Genomic DNA, 21,558 nt, shown 5'->3' with positions numbered 1-21,558 from the left:
AGACAGAACTTTGCTCATGTTCCAGGGGAGGCGGGGGACATCGAGTCCGAGTGGACCATGTTCCACGCCTCCATTGCTGAGGCGGCCGACCGGAGCCGTGTCCGTAAGGTGGTCGGTGCCTGTCGTGGCCGCAATCCCCGAACCCGTTGGTGGACACCAACGGTGAGGGATGCCGTCAAGCTGAAGAAGGAGTCCTATTGGGCCTTTTTGGCCTGTGGGACTCCTGAGGCTCCGATGGGGGTGGATGAGATTCGCCCGGAGTTCCTAAAGGCTCTGGATGTTGTGGGGCTGTCCTGGTTGACACGCCTCTGCAACATCGCGTGGACATCGGGGACAGTGCCTCTGGATTGGCAGACTGGGGTGGTGGTCCCCCTTTTTAAGAAGGGGGACCGGAGGGTGTGTTCCAACTACAGGGGGATCACACTGCTCACCCTCCCTGGTAAGGTCTATTCAGGGGTGCTGGAGAAGAGGGTCCGTCGGGAAGTCGAATCTCAGATTCAGGAGGAGCAGTGTGGTTTTTGTCCTGGCCGTGGAACAGTGAACCAGCTCTACACCCACGGCAGGGTCCTCGAGGGTGCATGGGAGTTTGCCCAACCAGTCTACATGTGTTTTGTGGACTTGGAGAAGGCGTTCGACCGTGTCCCTCGGGGAGTCCTGTGGAGGGTGCTTCGGGAGTATGGGGTACCGAACCCCCTGATACGGGCTGTTCGGTCCCTGTACGACCGGAGTCAGAGTTTGGTCTGCATATCCGGCAGTAAGTCGGACTCGTTCCCGGTGAGGGTTGGACTCCGACAAGGCTGCCCTTTGTCGCCGATTCTGTTCATAACTTTTATGGACAGAATTTCTAGGTTTGGTGGCCTCAGTATTGCATCTCTGCTTTTTGCTGATGATGTGGTTCTGTTGGCTTCATCAAGCCGTGAGCTCCAACTCTCACTGGAGCAGTTCGCAGCCGAGTGTGAAGCGGCTGGGATGAGAATCAGCACCTCCAAATCTGAGACCATGGTCCTCAGTCGGAAAAGGGTGGCATGCCCTCTCCAGGTCGGGGATGAGATCCTGCCCCAAGTGGAGGAGTTCCAGTATCTTGGGGTCTTGTTCACGAGTGAGGGAAGAATGGAACGGGAGATCAACAGGCGGATCGGTGCAGTGTCTGCAGTGATGCGGACTTTGTATCGGTCCGTTGTGGTAAAGAAGGAGCTATGCCGAAAGGTGAAGCTCTCTATTTACCGGTCGATTTTCGTTCCTACCCTCACCTATGGTCATGAGCTGTGGGTCGTGACCGAAAGAACAAGATCCCGGATACAAGCGGCCGAAATGAGTTTCCTCCGCAGGGTGTCCGGGCTCTCCCTTAGAGATAGGGTGAGAAGCTCGGTCATCCAGGAGGTCCTCAGAGTACAGCCGCTGCTCCTCCGCATTGAGAGGAGCCAGATGAGGTGGCTGGGGCATCTGATTCGGATGCCTCCCGGACGCCTCCCTGGTGAGGTGTTCCGGGCACGTTTGACCGGGATGAGACCCCGGGGACGACCCAGGACACGCTGGAGAGACTACGTCCTTCGGCTGGCCAGGGAACGCCTCGGGATCCCCCTGGAAGAGTTGGATGAAGTGGCTGGGGAGAGGGAAGTCTGGGCGTCCCTGCTAAAGCTACTGCCCCCGCGACCCGACCCGGATAAGCGGTAGAAAATGGATGGATGGATGGATGATGATGGCACCTTACCCTCTGTGTATCTTTCTCCCTCATAAATCTCAACCTACCCTTCCAAAATCCACACCTCTCTCTCTCTTTTCTCTCTCAATCTGCACATGAGTCAAGAAGATGTTATTTTAGTCAAGGACGGCATTAGCGTGACGATCACAGCCTTCTATCACAAGTCATGGTGGGGAGGAGTGGCATTTTGTAGAGAAAAATGTGTCGAGGAAAAAGAGGGATTAAGACACCCAATCACAATTGAGCTGGGATTACATGGCCTACAAAGATCTGATTTAAAATGATATTAAAAAAAACAGTCGACATTAGCAGGAAACAATGCATTCACATGCAATTATTATCACTTGAAGCGGTCTTTCTCCTCTCTGTCAATTAAAGACAAAAAAACATTCACGAGAAAAAGACTGCTCAATCATCTGTAGTCCTCTGCAGCGCCTACATTGTTGTGTGAACGCCTCAGCGAAAGCAGAGAGTGAATGTGTGCGAAGTCCTGCTTGTTATTCCACATCTGATTACTCATGCATACCCACAGGCATAATACACGGTGTTCACCCAACAACACAGGCACTTTCTTACTTGGCCTCTCCTGGCTCAGACTCATATTTACAAGCCTGTTTCATACAGTGGGAAATTACCTAGAAGTAACTGTATTACAAAGAAACACAGTATTTGCAACCAGCATAGATACAAGATTACATTTTTAGAGCTATATATTTTTTCTTTACCGTGCTCCATGTCCAAGCTGTACTATGAACAAATACAGTTTCTGAGACATGCTAAGACTTCCTGCCTCCAGCTGGCTGATGGCTACACATTAATTTTCCACATTATTTGTTTTCATTAGGATGAAGACTAGAGGCGGGGTACACCCTGGACCGGTCAACAGCCAATTCAAGGCCCATACAATATAAACAAGCAACCATTCACAATCCAATTCACACCTATGGGCAATTTAGAGACTTAAATGAACCTAACATGCATGTTTTGGGAATGTGGGGGGGGGGGGGGGGGGAAGCTGGAGTACCCGGAGAAAACCCAGGCAAGCATGGGGAAAACGCATACTTCACACTGGACAGACCTGAGCCGAGATTCAAAATTTGTGAATTCTTGACTGTGAGGCAGACATGTGAACCAATATGTCACAGTGCTGTTTGAGAGCTACACATTTCAGAGAAAAGAAAACTCTATAAGATGCGAAAAAATATAACAAATGTCAATTCCTATAATCTCAGCAGCATACAATTTGTGTATACACGTAGCATTTATTTTAGATACAGTTTATATATAAAGTAATAAGTGCACCTAGCCAGCCAAGGACATGTACGATTCAGTAAAACAATTTTTTTTGAAGTTGCTTCAGCTTTTAAGTGGATTTGGAAATAGCGAAATTGTTCTAGCATTTGGAAGTTTTCCTAATTAGCTTTACATTGACAAAAGCCCAAGCTCTAAAGAAAAACAAAACACAAAAGCTTCAAACTTCAAACACGTTTCATCCTGAGAATGGTGTTTCATCCTGAGAATGGTGTTCTTCTGGTTGTACATTTTACATTTGTGACCAAAAGGTTGGCCTTTGCACATATGAAACAAAAATCTGTTCAGACAATATTGGCTCGAGGCAATATTTCAGATATTAAGATTGTTTGTTTACTATCAAATGGTTACTACTTACCAAATGAAATCTTTAGCACGTTTACTGTTGTTCTGGGCCTTCCGGCAGCCTTCCTGACCATTACTCATTGTTTGCCAACATTAATTGACCAAGGATCAAAGATAGACTGCTAAATTAATTATCAAGTGGAAGAGCATTTAATTGTTCTGCCTGTCAGCATACAACATAACCCTAACCCTAACCCTATATATATGTATATGTGTGTATATATATATATATATATATATATATATATAGTGAAATAGGATAATTTCCTTGGAGATCTCACGACACACTAATGTGCTGCTGGACACTGGTTGGGAATCTCTGCTCTTCAATTTTGAAAGGACATCCATTTCTTTCTTTCTCATCTGTATTGCGTGTAATTTGCGATTCCCAGATCACAGTGTGTACAGGTTGAAAATTGCATGAATTTACATGTATAAACATACACACACACACACACACAAGCACACACATACAATCAAATGCAAGCCTGCGACAGTGTGGCCAAAACTGACAGAACAAAACAAAAGTTTTTCTTTCCGCACATGCAAACATGGGTGACTCACAAAGACATGGCAAAGATACTCTCGCTCGATACATGGTGAAAAAATACATTTATTGGAATCTGTGTCAATGTAGAAAAAAGTGAAAACTGGCTTTGGGTTTTGTCACAGTACCACTGGTCAGTTTTCAAGCATCTGCCATGTGACCCGAAACTAAGCCGTCATGCTCATTTGGGACAGCACATCTGCTACTGCTGACAATAGAGAGGGTGTTCTACAGTGGCACTATGACACCAAACACATTGAAACAAAACACTGAGCAAATATACTGTACTTGTACAGCATTTAACCGAGACCACAGATTTCTAAGTTAAATGTGTCTTGCCAAAGAATTACTTTTTCAAGTTCTTTTTAAAAAAATGTGTGTGTGTGTTCTATTTATATTTTTATGTATATGTGTGTAACCTTTCCCATACACACTGTAACAAATGAATCTCTCCAAAAACTGGAGAGGCAGAGTGACTGGCTGCCAGCATCTCAGTGACCACAAGGTTACGGGCCAGTGTTTTAACACTCAAATTCAGCCTATAAATTTGTCCAAGACCATCAAAGAAATCTAATGACTTTGTGGAGAGGGAGATTCATGCATTGTATATTAATACAACAGGGGTTTCACCATTAAAAAAACAAAACATAATTGAGCATCAGAGCATTGCTTCTCTCCTCTCGTTTCTACTGAAGTCACATTTTTTAAAATCTCAATTATACTTGTCCAGACAAACATTCCTAGAATAATCACACTGAAACGGCAACAAATGTCATTTGGACAGGCCAAACATTAGCATGGGTAGTGCATTTCTATTTCTGATATATCAGGAAAAATTCTCACGTCACATGAAGAATCTGCATACTTATGTTAATTAGAACAAAATGACAATACTTTAAAAGGCATTAGAAAACAACACATTTCTAAACTCAGATACTGAGTATTAAAATTGAGTTCAGTATTTCCCCATTACTTTTTATATAGAATTATTGTATTTATAAATATTCAAAATCTGATAGAAAAAAAAAATCGGGAACCCTTTTTATTCACACAGACAAGAGTGCACGTAATGGAGAAAGACATGATGTGCATGCCGAGGTGGTTTTGAGAAAACAGGGTTTGTGGTCTACAGTATATATGGATTATATGCACTTAAAAATATATATATATATATCTGATGAAATGTGTGACTGGTGTTTAGACTCCCAAAAACCCCACGATTCATTGACACAAACATGCAGTTTCAATTGGTACACAGCTTCTCTTGCCTTCTCTTTCAGCATACTAATCTTTCATAAGTACCAAACCATAAAGATGTGAAATTCGATACTGGATTCTTTGGGAAATCTGTAACTAATGTGTGAATGAATCCTGTTTGTGTTTGAGCATGCTTGATCGAAGGCTTTGACGGAATTGATATATAATAAACTGCAGCAGCCTTTCCGGGTCAAAGACAAATCAAATACTCATGGGTGGACAATGTTAGGGAAGCGAGTAATGGTTGCATGAAACAGATAATGCTTGATTTTGGATTTTATAATGAAGATGAAAGACAAGAAAATAGAGAAAATAGGAAACAATGCTCAATATGTGTGTTGTGAAAGATGTAAGCCCCAATGTTGGATGGTGGATTAATTGTACATTATGACTCAAGTATAGTCACTGATGGTGTAGTGGTACACTCGCCTGACTTTGGTGCAGGCAGCGTGGGTTCAGTTCCCACTCAGTGACGTTGTGAATGTGAGTGCGAATGGTTGTCCGTGTCTATATGTGCCCTGCGACTGACTGGCGACCAGTTCAGGGTGTAGTCTGCCTTTCGCCCGAAGTCTGCTGGGATAGGCTCCAGCGTCCCGCGACCCTAACCAGGATAAGCGGTGTTGAAAATGGATGGATGGACTCAAGTATACAAACAGAAGAGGAAGGTGAGCTCTGTCTTGAGCAAAGACGGCAAAGAGTTGGACAGCCTGATATCAGTGGCAGAAAGTTGGACGCTGACCAAGCTTCTGTCCATCATGGACAATCCACTGCTCTCGCTGCTCTTTTCCACTGACAGACTCAGGAAATCCTTCCTTCCCCATGCCATGCAGATTTTTAATTCCACCCTGGTAGGTAAAGGCTAATATCACATTCCTTCAGCATCTTGGACACTAATCACCATATATCTTATTCTGGACTGTCAGACCCTGCTGGAATTATGACTTTGCCTTAATTTTTGTATTTAAAAAAAAAAAAAAAGAATGAAAAAAATACATGTTGAGATGTTATGTTTAATATTTGTCATTTCTTCTTTTTTTTTTTGTCATTTGATCTTTGGATACTTTTTGATATGTAAAATTTTATATAGATGCAATCTGCGAAGTAGCGACCAATTATTTATTGTTATAATGTCAATTTATGTTTCATATATGCAATTCATAGCTAATATGTGATACTTTAGAGAGGTTCAGGTATTTTATTTGTCCACTTGGGGTCACCATCCACACATTCTACCGAAGCAAATGTCTATTAAAGATTCTGCTTGAGTGACTTGAACAACAGTCAAAGCGGACAAGATGTGAACAGACGAGTTCCTGCATTAAGCATTAGTGCCATTCCTCACACTCACGGTCCTGGCAATGTAGTCAACGAAAAGCATTGTGGAAACCAGAATTTATTGCAGTGATGTTTTTAACTACAACACTGTAGTTGTAGAAAGTCAAGCTAAATGTTGCTCTTTACTTATTTGTTCTTGTTGATATTGTTATGAGTGAGCGTATTAGGTATTCATCAGGCTCAGGTTGGTAGTTGTGAATTTATTTCATAAAACTCTTGACTGTGGGTTGTGTTTTAAAAAACGGCTTTTCGGTCATGTTCGTTGTAACCTTGAGCAATTTGGTGATTTACCAAATGTATGAGTTGAGATTACTCAGTAAGGATTCATTTTCTACTAAGAATAAGAGGCCAAGTGACCTTATGTGAGTTGTTGCTTCCACTTTAAAATCATAGCCAAAAAAGCTAACTGTATCAGAGATGTGCATCCCACTGACCGATATATGTATTTAAAAAATAATAATACATGTGATGCACTGAATCAGAAATATGTGAACTGATATATATAGTGAGGGATTACTGTAGTAATTTCTTTTGTTATTTTCATTGTGGAGACTATTGGGGCAGTGTACAGTGATGCCTTGAGATATGAGTGATCTGGCTTACGGGTTTTTCAAGATTTTTTGCTTTTGACTACAAGCACTGTAGTATGGTGGCAGTGAACGAATTGCATCTGTGTCACGGTGTTCTAACCTGATAACCGATGGATATTTTAACATAAAGTTTGGCACAACACATGTAGATGGATAATACATATACAATGGAGGAAATAATTCTTTGATCCCTCACTGATTTTGTAAGTTTACCCACTGACAAAGACATGAACAGTATAATATTAATCGGAGGTGTATTTTAACAGGGAGAGACAGAACATTAAAAAGAACATCTAGAAAATCACATTTAACAAATGATTGACATTATTTGGCAATTTATTGAAGGAAACAACTATTTGCCCCCCTATCAAAACATTACTTGGTACTTTGCGCCCCTTGTTGGCCAGTACAGGGGTCATACATTTCACATAGTTGACCACCGGGTTTGCACACAATTTCGGACCACAACCCATTTTAACTTGTCTGGTTGCGAGAGGGAGGTTGCCACCCAGGATTTATGGTACAAGGCTCCATCCATATATCCCTCGATGTAGTTGACCTCTCCGTTTTGCAAGACAAACACCCCCAAAGCATTATGCCTCTACCTCCATGCTTGACGGTGGGTATGCTGTTCTTGGGGTCATAGTCTGAATTCATATTTCTCCAAGCACGGCAAGTCAAATAGATTCCAAACAGCTCGGTTTTTGTCTCATCTGACCGCATCAGCTTCTCCCAATAATTATGTGAATCATTCAGGTGTTCGTTGGCAAACTTCGGACGGGCCTGGACATGTGCCTTCTTGAGCAGGGGGATTTTACAGGTGCTGCAGGATTTTAATCCATTTCGGCATAGTGTGTTGCCAATGTTTTTCTTGGTGACTGTGATCCCAGCTGCCTTGAGATCATTAACAAGCTCCTCCCATGTAGTTCTGGGCTGATGCCTAATCTTTCTCATGATCATTGATACCTCACGAGGAGAAATCTTGTGAGGAGCCCCAGACCAAGGGAGATTGACAGTCATTTTATCCATCCATCCATTTTCCATACCACTTATCCTCACCAGGGTCACGGAGGTGCTGGAGCCTATCCCAGCTGACTCTGGGCGAGTGGCGGGGTACACCCTGAACTGGCCGCTGGCCAATTGCAGGGCACATATAAACAAACCACAATCCACACTCACATTTACACCTATGGACAATTTAGAGTTTTCAATGGGAGAAAAATCCACACAGGTACGGGGGAGAACATGCAAACTCCACACAGTCGAGGCCAGATTTGAACCCGGCTCCTCAGAACCGAGAGGCAGATGTGCTAACCAGTTGATCACCATGCCGGCCCACTCATTTTATCCATCCATCCATCCATCCATTTTCTGAGCCGCTTCTCCTCACTAGGGTTGCGGGGGTGCTGGAGCCTATCCCAGCTGTCATCGGGCAGGAGGCGGGGTACACCCTGAACTGGTTGCCAGCCAATCGCAGGGCACATAGGAACAAACAACCATTTGCACTCACAGTCATGCCTACGGGCAATTTAGAGTCTCCAATTAATGCATGTTTTTGGGATATGGGAGGAAACCGGAGTGCCCGGAGAAAACCCACGCAGGCACGGGGAGAACATGCAAACTCCACACAGGCGTGGCCGTGTGGATTGAACCCGGGTCCTCAGAACTGTGAGGCTGACGCTCTAACCAGTCGGCCACCGTGCCGCCCACTCATTTTATGTTTATTCCATTTTCAAATTACTGCACCAACAATTGTCTCCTACTCACCTAGCCTCTGGCCAATGGTATTGTAGCCCATTCCAGCCTTGTGCAGGTCTACAATCCTGTCCCTGATATCCTTAGAAAGTTCTTTGGTCTTGTCCATGCTGGAGAGGTTGGTGTCTGATTCACCGATTCTGTGGAGAGGTGTCTTTCTTCAGGTAACAAGTTTAGATAGGTATCTTTCATACAGCTAACGGGTTTAGGAGTGCTTTCTTCTTCTTTCGTCTGTGGGAGGCAGAATTCTTTATTGTTGGTGAGGGATCAAATTCTTATTTCACTCAATTCAATGCAAAAACATTTTTATGGATTTTCTTTTCGAAAACATAAACCTACCATTAAAATTATAGACCGTTCATGTCTTTGTCAGTGGGATCAAATTATTATTTCCTCCACTGTAGCAACTTATCCTCTGCGAAGAACGACTTATACGAATGACGTACTGAAGAGTTCTTGTCTGTACTACACTGCCCCCAGGTGGCCAAGACATCCCGACAGAAAGAGCAAAACAATGTCAAGTGAACTGAGGCAAAAAATGTGGTACAAATTTTAATTTCGTTACATTCTGATTAACTATGTCATTACTCTGTTTTTTTTAATATAAAGTGCAATATTATAGAAAGCTATCGTTTCTAAAAAAAAAATTAGTTTTTGTTGTTTTTTTTGGAAGGCTTCAATGGATTAATGTCATTTCTATTCATTTTGATGGGGAAAGATGATTTGAGATAAGTGTTTTGAGTTAAATGTGGTCACTGAACAAATTAAACTCGTATCTCACGGCATCACTGCTTTTCCCTTGTGGATGAATAAAGTGTCTATCTATGTGGTTACAGGCGGGTGACTTCTCTGGATCCAGGGACTCAGTAAAACGAACTTTATACCGTAGTCACAATGTTGTGATACTGTTGTTGATCACATCTGTCCAGAAAAAAAGTCACATCATACAGAAAGCATAAACAATATCAACCTGAAAAAGCATGTTTGAATTTGACTTTTTTTTCTTGTCTTAGATGAGTATCTCTTAAAAGCCAAGCAACATTATCTTTGTGTTATATTTAGAAAATGTCTTGTCCATATTCACACCTGTTTGATTGAATGGCCAAAAAAACAAAACTGATGAAATCTAAAATTGCTGTTTTAGTTGTCTAAAACATGGATGCCATGAGTTGTTTAAAGTTTTGGTTTTGGTTAATTTTATCAGTTGATGGATTCACTCAAAGGGTAAAAATAAAATCTTGCAGCTTGTTGCCTTTGAGCACTAACACACATATCCATACATACAGCCATTCAATTTCTTTTATACATACAGACATCTGTAGTGAAATATTTTTGTTCACTTGTATCTTCTGACTTGTTCATATATTTATCGAGATGGAATAGATTGTTTCGTGAATAAATGTTCTTCGATGAGAACTTTATATATATTTCTGTCAGGTAAAAGCTCACACATACAAATATGAGGACATTATCCCACATTGATTGAGATGTTTAAAAGGTTTATATTCTGGGAGGCAAGTTTTCTTTGATGGCATGAAGTGGGGGTGCCGCCCAGATACATCCCAGACTACACAGTAGTTTCATTCTTCCAGGGTCCAGTGCGTATATTCCCTGTACTGTCTGAGCTGTAAAGGAGTCCCTCATGCAAGCCACCCTTAAAAATGCCATTCTGATTGGGTGGATTCTGGGGGTAAGATTGTCTGCGAGGGGCGTGCATTTCCAAATGGGGAAGCGTAATTGGCTCCTCCTCCGCCGCTTTGCTGCACCCGCACAAGAACACGCCTGCGTTGGCTGCCTCCGCTTGGCACAGAGAAGGGAAAATGTCCGCCTTGGCGCAGCACATATGCCGGTGGCAGGGATTGTGACATGCAAGGCCATCATGTGCAGTTGCTGCTGCTGTGTGGCAGGTATGATGCCCCTCATGGATGCCCTCGTGGACCTGATGTGGACAAGCGTGGATGTGACGCTCATGGGTGCTGTGTGGGCTGTCAGTGTGTGAGCTGTGCACACTGCCTCCATCAACAGTGGAGGGGATATGATAGGCGTATTCCCTCTCACTCCCCACGCCACAAATGCTGGTGCCGGACCGGCGGCTGAAACTGCGGCCTTTAGTCCTGCTGCTGCTCTTCAAACAGGGGTGCAACTGGATGCCCGGCCGGTGACCCTCTGGATCGGCATGAAGCAGCACGTGCGTAGCAGTAGGTTCCTCCTCCATTAGCTGCTGGCTATGCAGGGCAGCGCAACATGGAGTCACAGGTGTCGAACAAGTTATATGATTTTGTGATGATGGCAGGGCAGCGTGCTTACAGCGACTTACACTGCCATGACTACAGCTCATCAGTGCTTTACATGGGGAATCATGGTGGCAGTGACCATGACTATGGCCATGCGAAGGGGTATCTCCATTTACGTTGACTTTAGGTGGCACTTGGCCCGTCCCATGGGCACCAGAGCAGGTCTTGGCCCGCCCTCCAGGACAACAAGAACACCAGCAATGCCAGACATCGTCCCGTTTGGCACAGTGATGGATGAGGATGAAGAGGCCAAGCGTGACAGAGAAGGCACCGTACAGGCAACTGAAGATCATGTCCAGGAAATGACCCTGTGACACAGCTAGTGCGCCAAAAGTCCATGTTGCCAGGAACAGGAAGAGTGTGAAGGCTGCTGTGCGTAATTGGGCCTTGAAGGAGTGCTCATTGGCCAGTAGGGCGGGATTAACTGGCACACCTGGGCAACCGGCGGGGCAGTGGCTTCCGGGAGGCTGGGGCGTCAGGGCGCCAGGTTCGGCTGCCTGCTGGCAATGGGTCGGCACATCAATGGCGCCCAACCTTTGCTGCTCTTCTGTCAGCTGCTTTAGCTCGTACTTCTTTTCAGGGTGGCGCCGCAGCTTAATGAAGGTGCAGAGAAAGTAGATGCATGTCACCAGGACGATGAGGGCCACTGGGCCAAAGAAAGCTCCCAAACTTGGCTCCCAGGCCATCCAACAGCTGCAGCAAACATGAAAATCATGAGATAAGAATAAAATATTTCTAAGCCATTGTTCAAAATGAGATTTCCTTCATTTTAACCTTAACTTAATGAAATACATGAGGCATTTCATGTAACATATGAATTGATAATAAAGAGTACAGAAATTTACTCCAATAAATGATGATCAAAAGCCCTTTGTTAAAAAAATACATTGTGTCTGCCCCGTTTGATGAGCAACACAATGACAGTCAAAAGCAACATGTATGCATTGACATTATTTATTAATATAATACTTACTAGAGCCTGACTGATATGGATTTGTTGAGGCCAATGCCGATTCCGATATTTGGCAGAAAAAAATTCTGATAGCTGATTAATTAAAAATATATACAGTAGAATGAATAAAATAACTTTTTGGTCCCTTAATGCGAACAACAATTAAGATATGAAATACAGGCAGAACGATTGAGTGTTATACAATAGTTTCTCCTTGAATTTTACAACAAAGAGAAAAATCAGCAAAGAATTGGCCAATTTTTTTACGCTATTTTGAATGTCATTATGTTTGTCTTATGTTGTAATGTGTTAGTAGGTTTAAAAAAAAATAATCAGCAAAATCAGCCGATTTGGAAAGTGCTAATGTTGGTTGATTAAATCGGCCCGCCAATTAATCGGTCGGGCCCTAGGATTTACTTTGGTAAACCATTTATAACCACACTTTTCAATAAAATCGTTAAATTGAACTGTGTGAACTTACTAAAGTGCTTGCTCCCCGCTGCCATAGTTGTCAAGATTAACAGCTGCGGTGACCCCACAGATGATGAGGGGCACTCCGCCACTGACTAAATAAAATCTGTAAGACATGATAAAAAGTGCTTGGTTGGTAAAAAAAATAAAATAAAATAAAAAATATATATATCCCTGATTTGAATCAAACCATTGATGAAATACAGGTGAGAAATAGATATATAACCATTAATCAAATTGAACACTGAGAAAAATGTACAATGGTTAAATTCTGTATGAATTTCACAATGAAAACACTAATGGTAGTGATACAGGTTTTACAGATGTTGACCTGATGCAGTCACATTTTAACGTTATTTTCTGCAGCACAACCCAGTGAAGCCTTCCGACCACATACCTGAACATCCATCCACATTTTTTACTATACATCTCACCATTCATCCATTTTTTTATTCCGTTTATCCTATTCAGGCTCACTGTGGAGCCTATCGCAGCTGGACAAAAGGCACATCCTGGACAAATGTCTACTCAGATTAACACAGCTACTTAGGGGGAACTGAACCCACACTGCCTGTATGCAAGTCAGTCACCACTATGCTGCTGCTAAAAATAACGGGGTTCATAATGCTTCTCTATCAAGTGTAGATATACCCTGAGCAGCAAACATTTTTCACTCCAAATATATGCTGGGTGGATAAATAAAAATATGCTTTTGGAAAAGACTGTTCTCTGAAAGATTGTTCTCATAAATTGTGTAGAGAATAGGGACCCCAAATGCAGTATACACTCAAACATGCTTAATAGGATACAAAGGGTTATAGTTAGTTGAGATGTTTTTTTTTGTTGTCATTTTTGACTCCTAGAATTTTTACATAAGTGGAAACATCAGTGCAGATCACAAAATGTCAAAACATGGCCAAAGGTTGCGCTTGCAACTGCAACGAGAGGATCTCACTGATGGATGAGAGCTTATCCAGACACAACACAGTTTAGTTGTTTTATTATAGGCTACTCGTTGGTGTCCCTCAATCGGAAATTCAAATCCTTCTCTGATGTATACTTTGTGTTGTTTCACACCGCACAGAACCAGATCACAGACGTGCAAGCATGCAAGGAGGGGTTCAGAGTGAAAGAGTTGCTGCACCACTTGAGCTTGGGCGATGGGGACGATGCTTTGTTCAGGGCTAACTCGACAGTAGCCAGCAAGCAGACAAGCAGCTCTCCAATTGCAATTTTTGATTTTTTTTTTTTACTCCCCCCCTACATTTTTGTCCCTAGTGGGACTCGAACACGTCCTCCGACTTTGGACGTATCCTTAAAGGCTAAAATACGTTTTGTAAATGTCAAAGAATGTTGTTGAAGCAAACCAACATGGCAATTTACCAGCATTTTATAGATATAAGAATAACAACACTGACTGTGTTTGTCAATGTGTTGCTCATCAATTACTGTACTCGTCTCTTCATTCAATATTTTCCTTTAGCATTACACCCTCCTGTGAAATTAATGTTACACTTCCTCAAGGTGGAATTGAGGCCATGAATGCGAAGATGGTATCTTATTTAGAGCTGTTACCTTCAGGCGACGTTCTCCATACAATGATAGTCTGGCATTAGCAACTGTTTAATCATTTGTCATCTGCTGGCTGATAAGGAAAGCTTTTTAATTGTAAACTTTGAGTGGCATTGACGCTTGCGTCACAGCAACTAAACAGTGAGGCCTAAAAATTATGTGCAAAAATAAAGCTAATGTCCAGCAGCTCCCTCTCCAATGTCTACTCGTAAGCACTCCCTTTTCCCTGTCATCCACTTTCCAACATAACACTATGCTATTTCCTCTTCCATCCTGTTCAATCTCCACCTCTGTCATGGGTCTAACCTTTACAGCACTCCATCGTCCTCTTTTCTCCTCCCTCTGTCTCTCCCTTTCACAATATGTCCCTTGTCACACAGCTGGCGTCCCGAAAATTCAATTATAATCAAGGTGCTTGTCTGGGTCGTTCATATGGCAGGGCGGGGGGCGGGGGGAGGGGTTGTCGTACGGGTTGGGCAGATTCTGAGACAGGAAATAGGGAATGTGAGTAGACATGGCCGTGTTTGGTGGCATTACCAGCCTGTCACTGCTTCTGAGTGGAACAGTTTCCTTTGCAGCTCCCATCCCCCACCAACTGAAAGCCATTTACAGTCCTGTCAGCAGCATAAGTGTAAATGAGAATAAACAGTGAAATGTTAAAGCATCTGACCCATTTAACCTCAAGCGCCATATGGGACGTTTTACATATGGTGATGTTTTAATACAGTATCTGCAAAATGATTGCACACCCAACTCTGTGCATGTGGAAAAAAGACACAAACCTTCCAACAGAAGAGATATGTGAGTGAGACAACACTCAGTCATCTGATACAAGTTAAACATGTCCTGAAGCATACTATAACAAATATTGATAAAAAAGGAATAACAATAATAGAACTAATAATAACAATAATTGTATTGTTTTTGTTTTCATATCTCTCAACATAAATTTCTTGTGTCATATCCAGAAAGAAGACACATATTCATTAAATAAAAATAAACCACAAATTAGGCGAGGAAATCAGGTGGAGCAGATTTCTGACAAAATTGACCACAGTTGCTTTCTTGATATAGCATTAGATGCTGTCAAGATTGGAGGGACAGGGATGTAGATCAGCAGAAATAGGTTTGATAATGGGATTGGGGGAGGTGGTGATTTGAGAATGGGGGCTGGGAGCGAAGGGGTGGTGGGGTGCAGTTGGGCAGGAGGAGAAATTGATTTGTCTCCAGCCGCTAAGTCTTATTGCATGAGCATGTCTGACAGGGACCATTACGGTCAATCAACACGGATCAATATGGATGCAGCGCTGCATGGTCCAACCGCTTGCCCCTGAACAAATGATCTCATTCACAAACAGCGCATGATGGCAGCAGCTCCAGAACGTTCCGTAGAAGTACGCCGAAATGTTAAATGTTCATTGAAGTTTAGTGTTGCAGTCATCACACTGTAATACTCAATGAGAAAATACTTTACTGGTGCTGTAGGACCTGCCCACACACACACAAATCCCCTATGTTTTCGAAATTTATTCAAAACCACGTACCAATGTAGTTTATATGCCAAGCCTGTATGTAGCACTGGTATTGCTACAATTGTATTACACATTGGTATCCTCTTGAATTGTGCTGTTATGGCTCACTAATGGGAATGTGTGTGTGTGTGTGTTTGTGTGCGTGTTTATATAGGCGGCACGGTGGCCGACTGATTAGTTTTCAGACCCCCTTAAATCTTTCATTCTCTGTTATATTGCAGCCATTTGTTAATTTTTTTCCTCATTAAGTTATACACAGCACCCCATATTGACAGAAAAACATTTAATTGTTGCAATTTTTGCTGATTTATTAAAAAAGAAAAACTGAAATATCACACAGCCATAAGTATTCAGACCCTTTGCTGTGACACTCATACATTTAACTCGGGTGCTGTCCATTTCTTCTGATCATCCTGAAAATGGTTCTACACCTTCACTGGAGTCCAGCTGTGTTTGATTATACTGATTGGACTTGATTAGGAAAGCCACACACCTGTCTATATAAGACCTTACAGCTCACAGTGCATGTCGGAGCAAATGAGAATCATGAGGTCAAAGGAACTGCCTGGAGGGCTCAGAGACAGATTTGTGGCAAGGCACACATCTGGCCAAGATTACAAAAAAAATTCTGCTGCACTTAAGGTTCCTAAGAGCACAGTAGCCTCCATAATCCTGAAATGGAAGACGTTTGGGACGATTAGAACCCTTCCTAGAGCTGGCTGTCTGGCCAAACTGAGCAATTGGGGGCGAAGAGTGAGAGAGGTAAAGAAGAACCCAAAGATCACTGTGGCTGAGCTCCAGAGATGCAGTCGGAAGATGGGAGAAAGTTCTAGAAAGTCAACCATCACTGCAGCCCTCCACCATTCGGGGCTTTATGGCTGAGTGGCCCGACGGAAGCCTCTCTTCAGTGCAAGGCACAAGAAAGCCTGCATGGAGTTTCCTTAAAAAAAATAATTAAAAAAAACACCTGACGGACTCCAAGATGGTGAGAAATAAGATTCTCTGGTCTGATGACACCAAGATAGAAATTGTTGGACTTAATTCTAAGTGGCATGTGTGGAGAAAACCAGGCACTGCTCATCACCTGTCCAATACAGTCCCAACAGTGAAGCATGTTGATGGGAGCATCATGCTGTGGGGGTGTTTTTCAGCTGCAGGGACAGGACGACGGCTTGCAATCGAAGGAAAGATGACTGTGGCCAAGTACGGGGATATCCTGAACAAAAACCTTCCCCAGAGTGCTCAGGACCTCAAACTGGGCCGAAGGTTCACCTTCCAACAAGACAATGACCCTAAGCACACAGCTAAAATAACGAAGGATTGGCTTCAGAACAACTCTATGACTTCTTGAATGGCCCAGCCAGAGCCCTGACTTTAAACTCAATTGAGCATCTCTGGAAATACCTGAAAATGGCTGCCCACCAAAGTTCACCATCCAACCTGACAGAACTGGAGAGGATCTGCAACGAGGAATGGCAGATGATCCCTAAATCCAGGTGTGAAAAACTTGTTGCATCATTCCCAAAAAGACTCATGCCTGTATCAGTTCAAAAGGGTGCATCTACTAAATACTGAGCAAAATGTGTGAATACTTATGGCTGTGTGATATTTCAGTTTTTCTTTTTTCATAAATCTGCAAAAATTTCAACAATTCAGTTTTTTTCCTGTCAATATGGGGAGCTGTGTGTACATTGAGGAAAAAAAGGAAGTTAAATGATTTTAGCAAATGGCCACAATATAAAAAAGAGTGAACAATTTATACAAAAACAAACAAAAAGACAAAACAAAATGCAAAACATTCCCAAAGAGTTTAAGTTGTTAGAATTGCAGAGGGCGGACCAATGTCCGATTAAACCCTATGGATTTAAAATGGGATGTCACTTAAATACATATCTAAGTGAAGGCAGGTGAGCGAATACCTTTGGCAATTTTGAACTCCACCCTGCGCCTTATTGTTGAGCGCAGAGCCACTATGTTTCTCCTCTCATATTCATTCTGACCAAGGAAAGGTGCGTTCAGATATTAACCCTGACGCCTTAACTCTACTCTTAAAAATGCACGGTCCTGAGTGTAGCAGGGCAGCACCGCAGTACATTTCCGAACGCACCCCAAGCTGCTGAGACAGTCGCTAACGCGCCTTGGCACAATGGCTAGTTCCACAGACCCTCCTGATATTGAAAATACTCCACCATCCTTCAAATTTGGCATTTGGAACTACTTTGGTTTTCGTGTTAAGTATTTCTCAGATGGCAAGCGTTTCGGAGACAAATATACAACGGCAAGTCGCACGTGTCACACAATGCTTAACTATGTTGGTGGAAATACAACAAACATGACATCACATTTCCGTCAACATCACCCCGATGAGAAAATAAGTGCCAGACAAAAAAAAAAGGAGTACGCGGCATACAAACTTTATCCGACCCATTTGGACAGCATGATTCAAATGGCAAAATTAATTAACTGGGCTATTACTACTACTATTGCTGTCAACTTGAGACCCTTTTCTAACTTGGGGACAATGCCAGGTTTCATAATATGCCCATAACATAACATGCTGCGGAGTGGACACTTGAGCTTAAGATTGCTTCGTGAATCTCACTGTTGCTATGACCTCAGACGGCTGAACGTCGAGAGCTACGCAGAACTACTTGACTGTTCGGGCACTGTATGACTGCGGAATGTGAGATGAAAAGCAACGTTGTTCGTACACGCCTCCTCGACAGTCACCACAGATGATTTAACCACAAGTCTGACAGAAGCTGTGGAGGTTAGTGTGACCAAATGTATAGATACATCTCAATAAATTAGAATGCGGTAGAAAAGTCCATTTATTTCAGTACTCATATATAATACAGATTCATTAAACACTTGGGAAAATACTTTTCAGAGGGCAAATTCGTGGCCTAATTTCTCCATTAAATCATTTTCATCGTTTCTTGACTGTTTGTTACGTAATATTGTAGTTTGTAGAGCTGTTGAATTTTGTGTTTTCGTTTGCTGTAAGCTATAATCGTCAAAATTATACATTCATTCATTTGCATTCATCTTCTTTTCCGCTTATCCTCACAAGGGTCGCGGCCGTGCTGGATCCTATCCCAGCTATCTTCAGGCGAGAGGCGGGCTACACCCTGAACTGGTCGCCAGTCAATTGCAGCAAAATTATACAGATATATGAAAAATATCATGAAATATTTCACTGAGTGTGTGTACTGTATTTCTATAATTTGAGCTTAACTTTTTGAATTGAATGACCTAACTGAATTAATCTTTTGTCACTTAATTTATTGAGATGTACCTGCCACTATACCTGTGACTACTGACATTGCCACAGGAATATCGATAATATCTGTCACGGTTGCTGTCCTATAGCTGTTATTTTCTAACGAGCTATTTATTTGTAATATATACTCTGTTGCTAAGATGATGGGTAATTTCGCCATCAGATACATTTGTTTTTTTATTATTATTTTTACATGTTGGTAATTTCAATAAAATACGTTAAAAAAATGAAAAAAAAATTATTTTTTGTATCGAAAAAATATCGAACCGAATCAACAAATCTAGTGAGAGCCTCTCCTCCACTACCAATGCAAGCGTCTTCGCCTCTCTCAGAAGGCAATGTTTAGGAATTTTAATTACTGTATAAGGTTTTATAATTAAAGATTTAAGTAAATACCTGTACTGTTCTAATCTTTGTCTCAAATATGTAAAGTATATATACTGTTTACATATTTTAAACATTCTGGTACCCGCATACACCTACACAAAAATTCCTAGGGTGGGGGGGACAAATCCTACTTTGCGGTTTTTCATCTTTCGCGAGGGGTTCTGGTCCCCATTAACCACGTAAAACGAGGGATTACTGCTATATATATATATATATATATATATATATATATATATATATATATATTTGACTTTACACCAATTTTATCGGCCTGATCGGTGTCGGACGATAATTAGTATTTTATACTGATCGGCTTCAATGTCATAATTCAATGACGTCATTGATCGGCTCCGCAAAAGACATTTACTCCGCGTCGCCATCATGCACAGTATATTTAAATGCAAAAGCTAGTTTATTTTTAGCCTTGTTGCATGTCTTTTGACATAGTACTGTAACTATCTGACGGCCAATAAAGTGATTAAAAAAAAAAAACATGTCGGCGGTGTGCAACAGACAACACGTTCGAGACAGACAACACGTAAAGCCCGGATCAGCCTACAAGACAAATGTGTTCTTTCACGATTGCACTGTCAGACTACTGCAATAAAATCTTGTATTCCAATTCCATCGCATCCCATTTTTTATGATCATTGGGCTTTATCTTGTCAACTCAAATGCGACCGGATACACTTATTACCGTGGCGACGACGACAAGAGTGGATCGCGCCGACTGTATTATAAGTACAAAATGGGGAAAAACGTGTGTTGGTGCTCAGGACAGGAGAGGACGTTCTTTTAAGGCTTGCTTGAGGTACGTTCACATAATTTTAATACGATACGGCTCGCAAGCAGGCAACAAAAAAACGTTATGTAGCCTAGCAAGCAAGTGCTAGCACTAACGGTTGTACGATTCTGTCGAATCATGCTCTAAAGTTAATTAAGTTAGCACCCATTATTTCTGTCATGTTGTAATGTTGGTTTGACCTGACTGATTAGAATACATGATCTGACTACAGCAGTGATTTCCAACCTTAATGGGGCCAAGGAACATATTTTACAATTGAAAAATCACACGGCACACCAAGAAACAAAAATGTCACAAAAAGTGGATACATTAATTACTGTATGTACTTCCTGCCATCTAAGAGAAGACCATTCATTTGTTCTGTCTGTCACTATGCCTCACTGACATAAATAGATGAACAAAGACACATTATTTATTGTAAATATAATTTTTAGCAATTAAGTACACAAGTATATACAGTAAATGAACAGGTCATTTAAATAGACACATTGTTCCATCTTGTGATCGGATCGGTGATCGGTTATCATTTTTTTAAACTGGATGTATGGATGGATGTATACATATACAGTATATTGGATAGCCCTGGTATCGATGTTCCCTCAGTGTTACCAAATGTATTGAAGTCCCTATAAATTTGTTCTTGTCTTTTACGATGTCACCCATTATGGTTCAACCTCTTTGATTTTTTGTGAATTTAGAGGTGTCATCTTTCCTGCAGATTTTGGACCATTTTGAAATTCCACATCCAGATACCCATTCAAATTTGGAGGTACAACTAAAAACAAACAAGTAACATATTGCAGTGACAGATCAAGAATAACAAAATAGTATCACACTGGCATACAAGCACACGCACACACGCACAGACCCACAGCAAGCAGTAAAAGTTCAAGAACATTGCATGAAAATCTCTGTACCTCAACAGTGGCTGTTTAGGGGGTCGAGGCGAGTCACCATCTTGGCTCTGTGGACGCTTCTTCATCACCTGCTTATAAATGTTCCTCGCTGTCACCCCAAGCCAGAGCATGGTTGCTAAAGACGAGTAGTGTAGCACGAACCCGACCTGAAATGGTGAAATATTGAAAATTGCTACAATTAAAATCTGAAACTTGGCTTGTAAATTCTCTACAATGTCTGTCAGGGGAAAAACTGTTAATTCCTTTACCACATACAATTCAAAGAATAAAAGTGAAGGACAAGTGGCTCTAAAAAATATCAACGTCATGCCTAGGGTGTTTCTGACGGCTTTCCTTCCCGACCTTAATGTTCTATGTCCTTCATTAAAGAGACTATCAAGCAAAACAGAGTAAAAGGTTGGCTGCGTGCAAGGTTGTTGGCAGCATTTTGGTGCAGTTTTACGTTTGGATACTGAGCAGCTCCTTATCAGTTATGCTAGAGGACATCAGGGTTGCAGCCACAA

General features: G+C 42.0%; 1 protein-coding gene across 1 annotated transcript in view; it reads right to left on the bottom strand.

Moving 5' to 3' along the window:
- Positions 1-6,189: 6,189 nt before the first annotated feature.
- The window catches only part of LOC133409755 (adhesion G protein-coupled receptor A3), a 225,467-nt gene continuing 210,098 nt past the window's right edge, over positions 6,190-21,558 (bottom strand). Inside the window, exons 17-19 of the mRNA XM_061690192.1 lie at positions 21,056-21,201; positions 12,570-12,665; positions 6,190-11,829 (exon numbers count right to left, since the gene is read on the bottom strand). Of these exons, the coding sequence (XP_061546176.1) occupies positions 10,410-11,829; positions 12,570-12,665; positions 21,056-21,201 (1,662 nt within the window). The 3' untranslated portion in view covers positions 6,190-10,409. The remainder of the gene's footprint in view (positions 11,830-12,569; positions 12,666-21,055; positions 21,202-21,558) is intronic.

Source organism: Phycodurus eques, chromosome 11 (genome assembly GCF_024500275.1).
Source record: "Phycodurus eques isolate BA_2022a chromosome 11, UOR_Pequ_1.1, whole genome shotgun sequence".
Taxonomy (NCBI): domain Eukaryota; kingdom Metazoa; phylum Chordata; class Actinopteri; order Syngnathiformes; family Syngnathidae; genus Phycodurus; species Phycodurus eques.
Note: the sequence above shows the minus strand (reverse complement) of the source record. Positions and strands in the feature narration are given on the sequence as shown.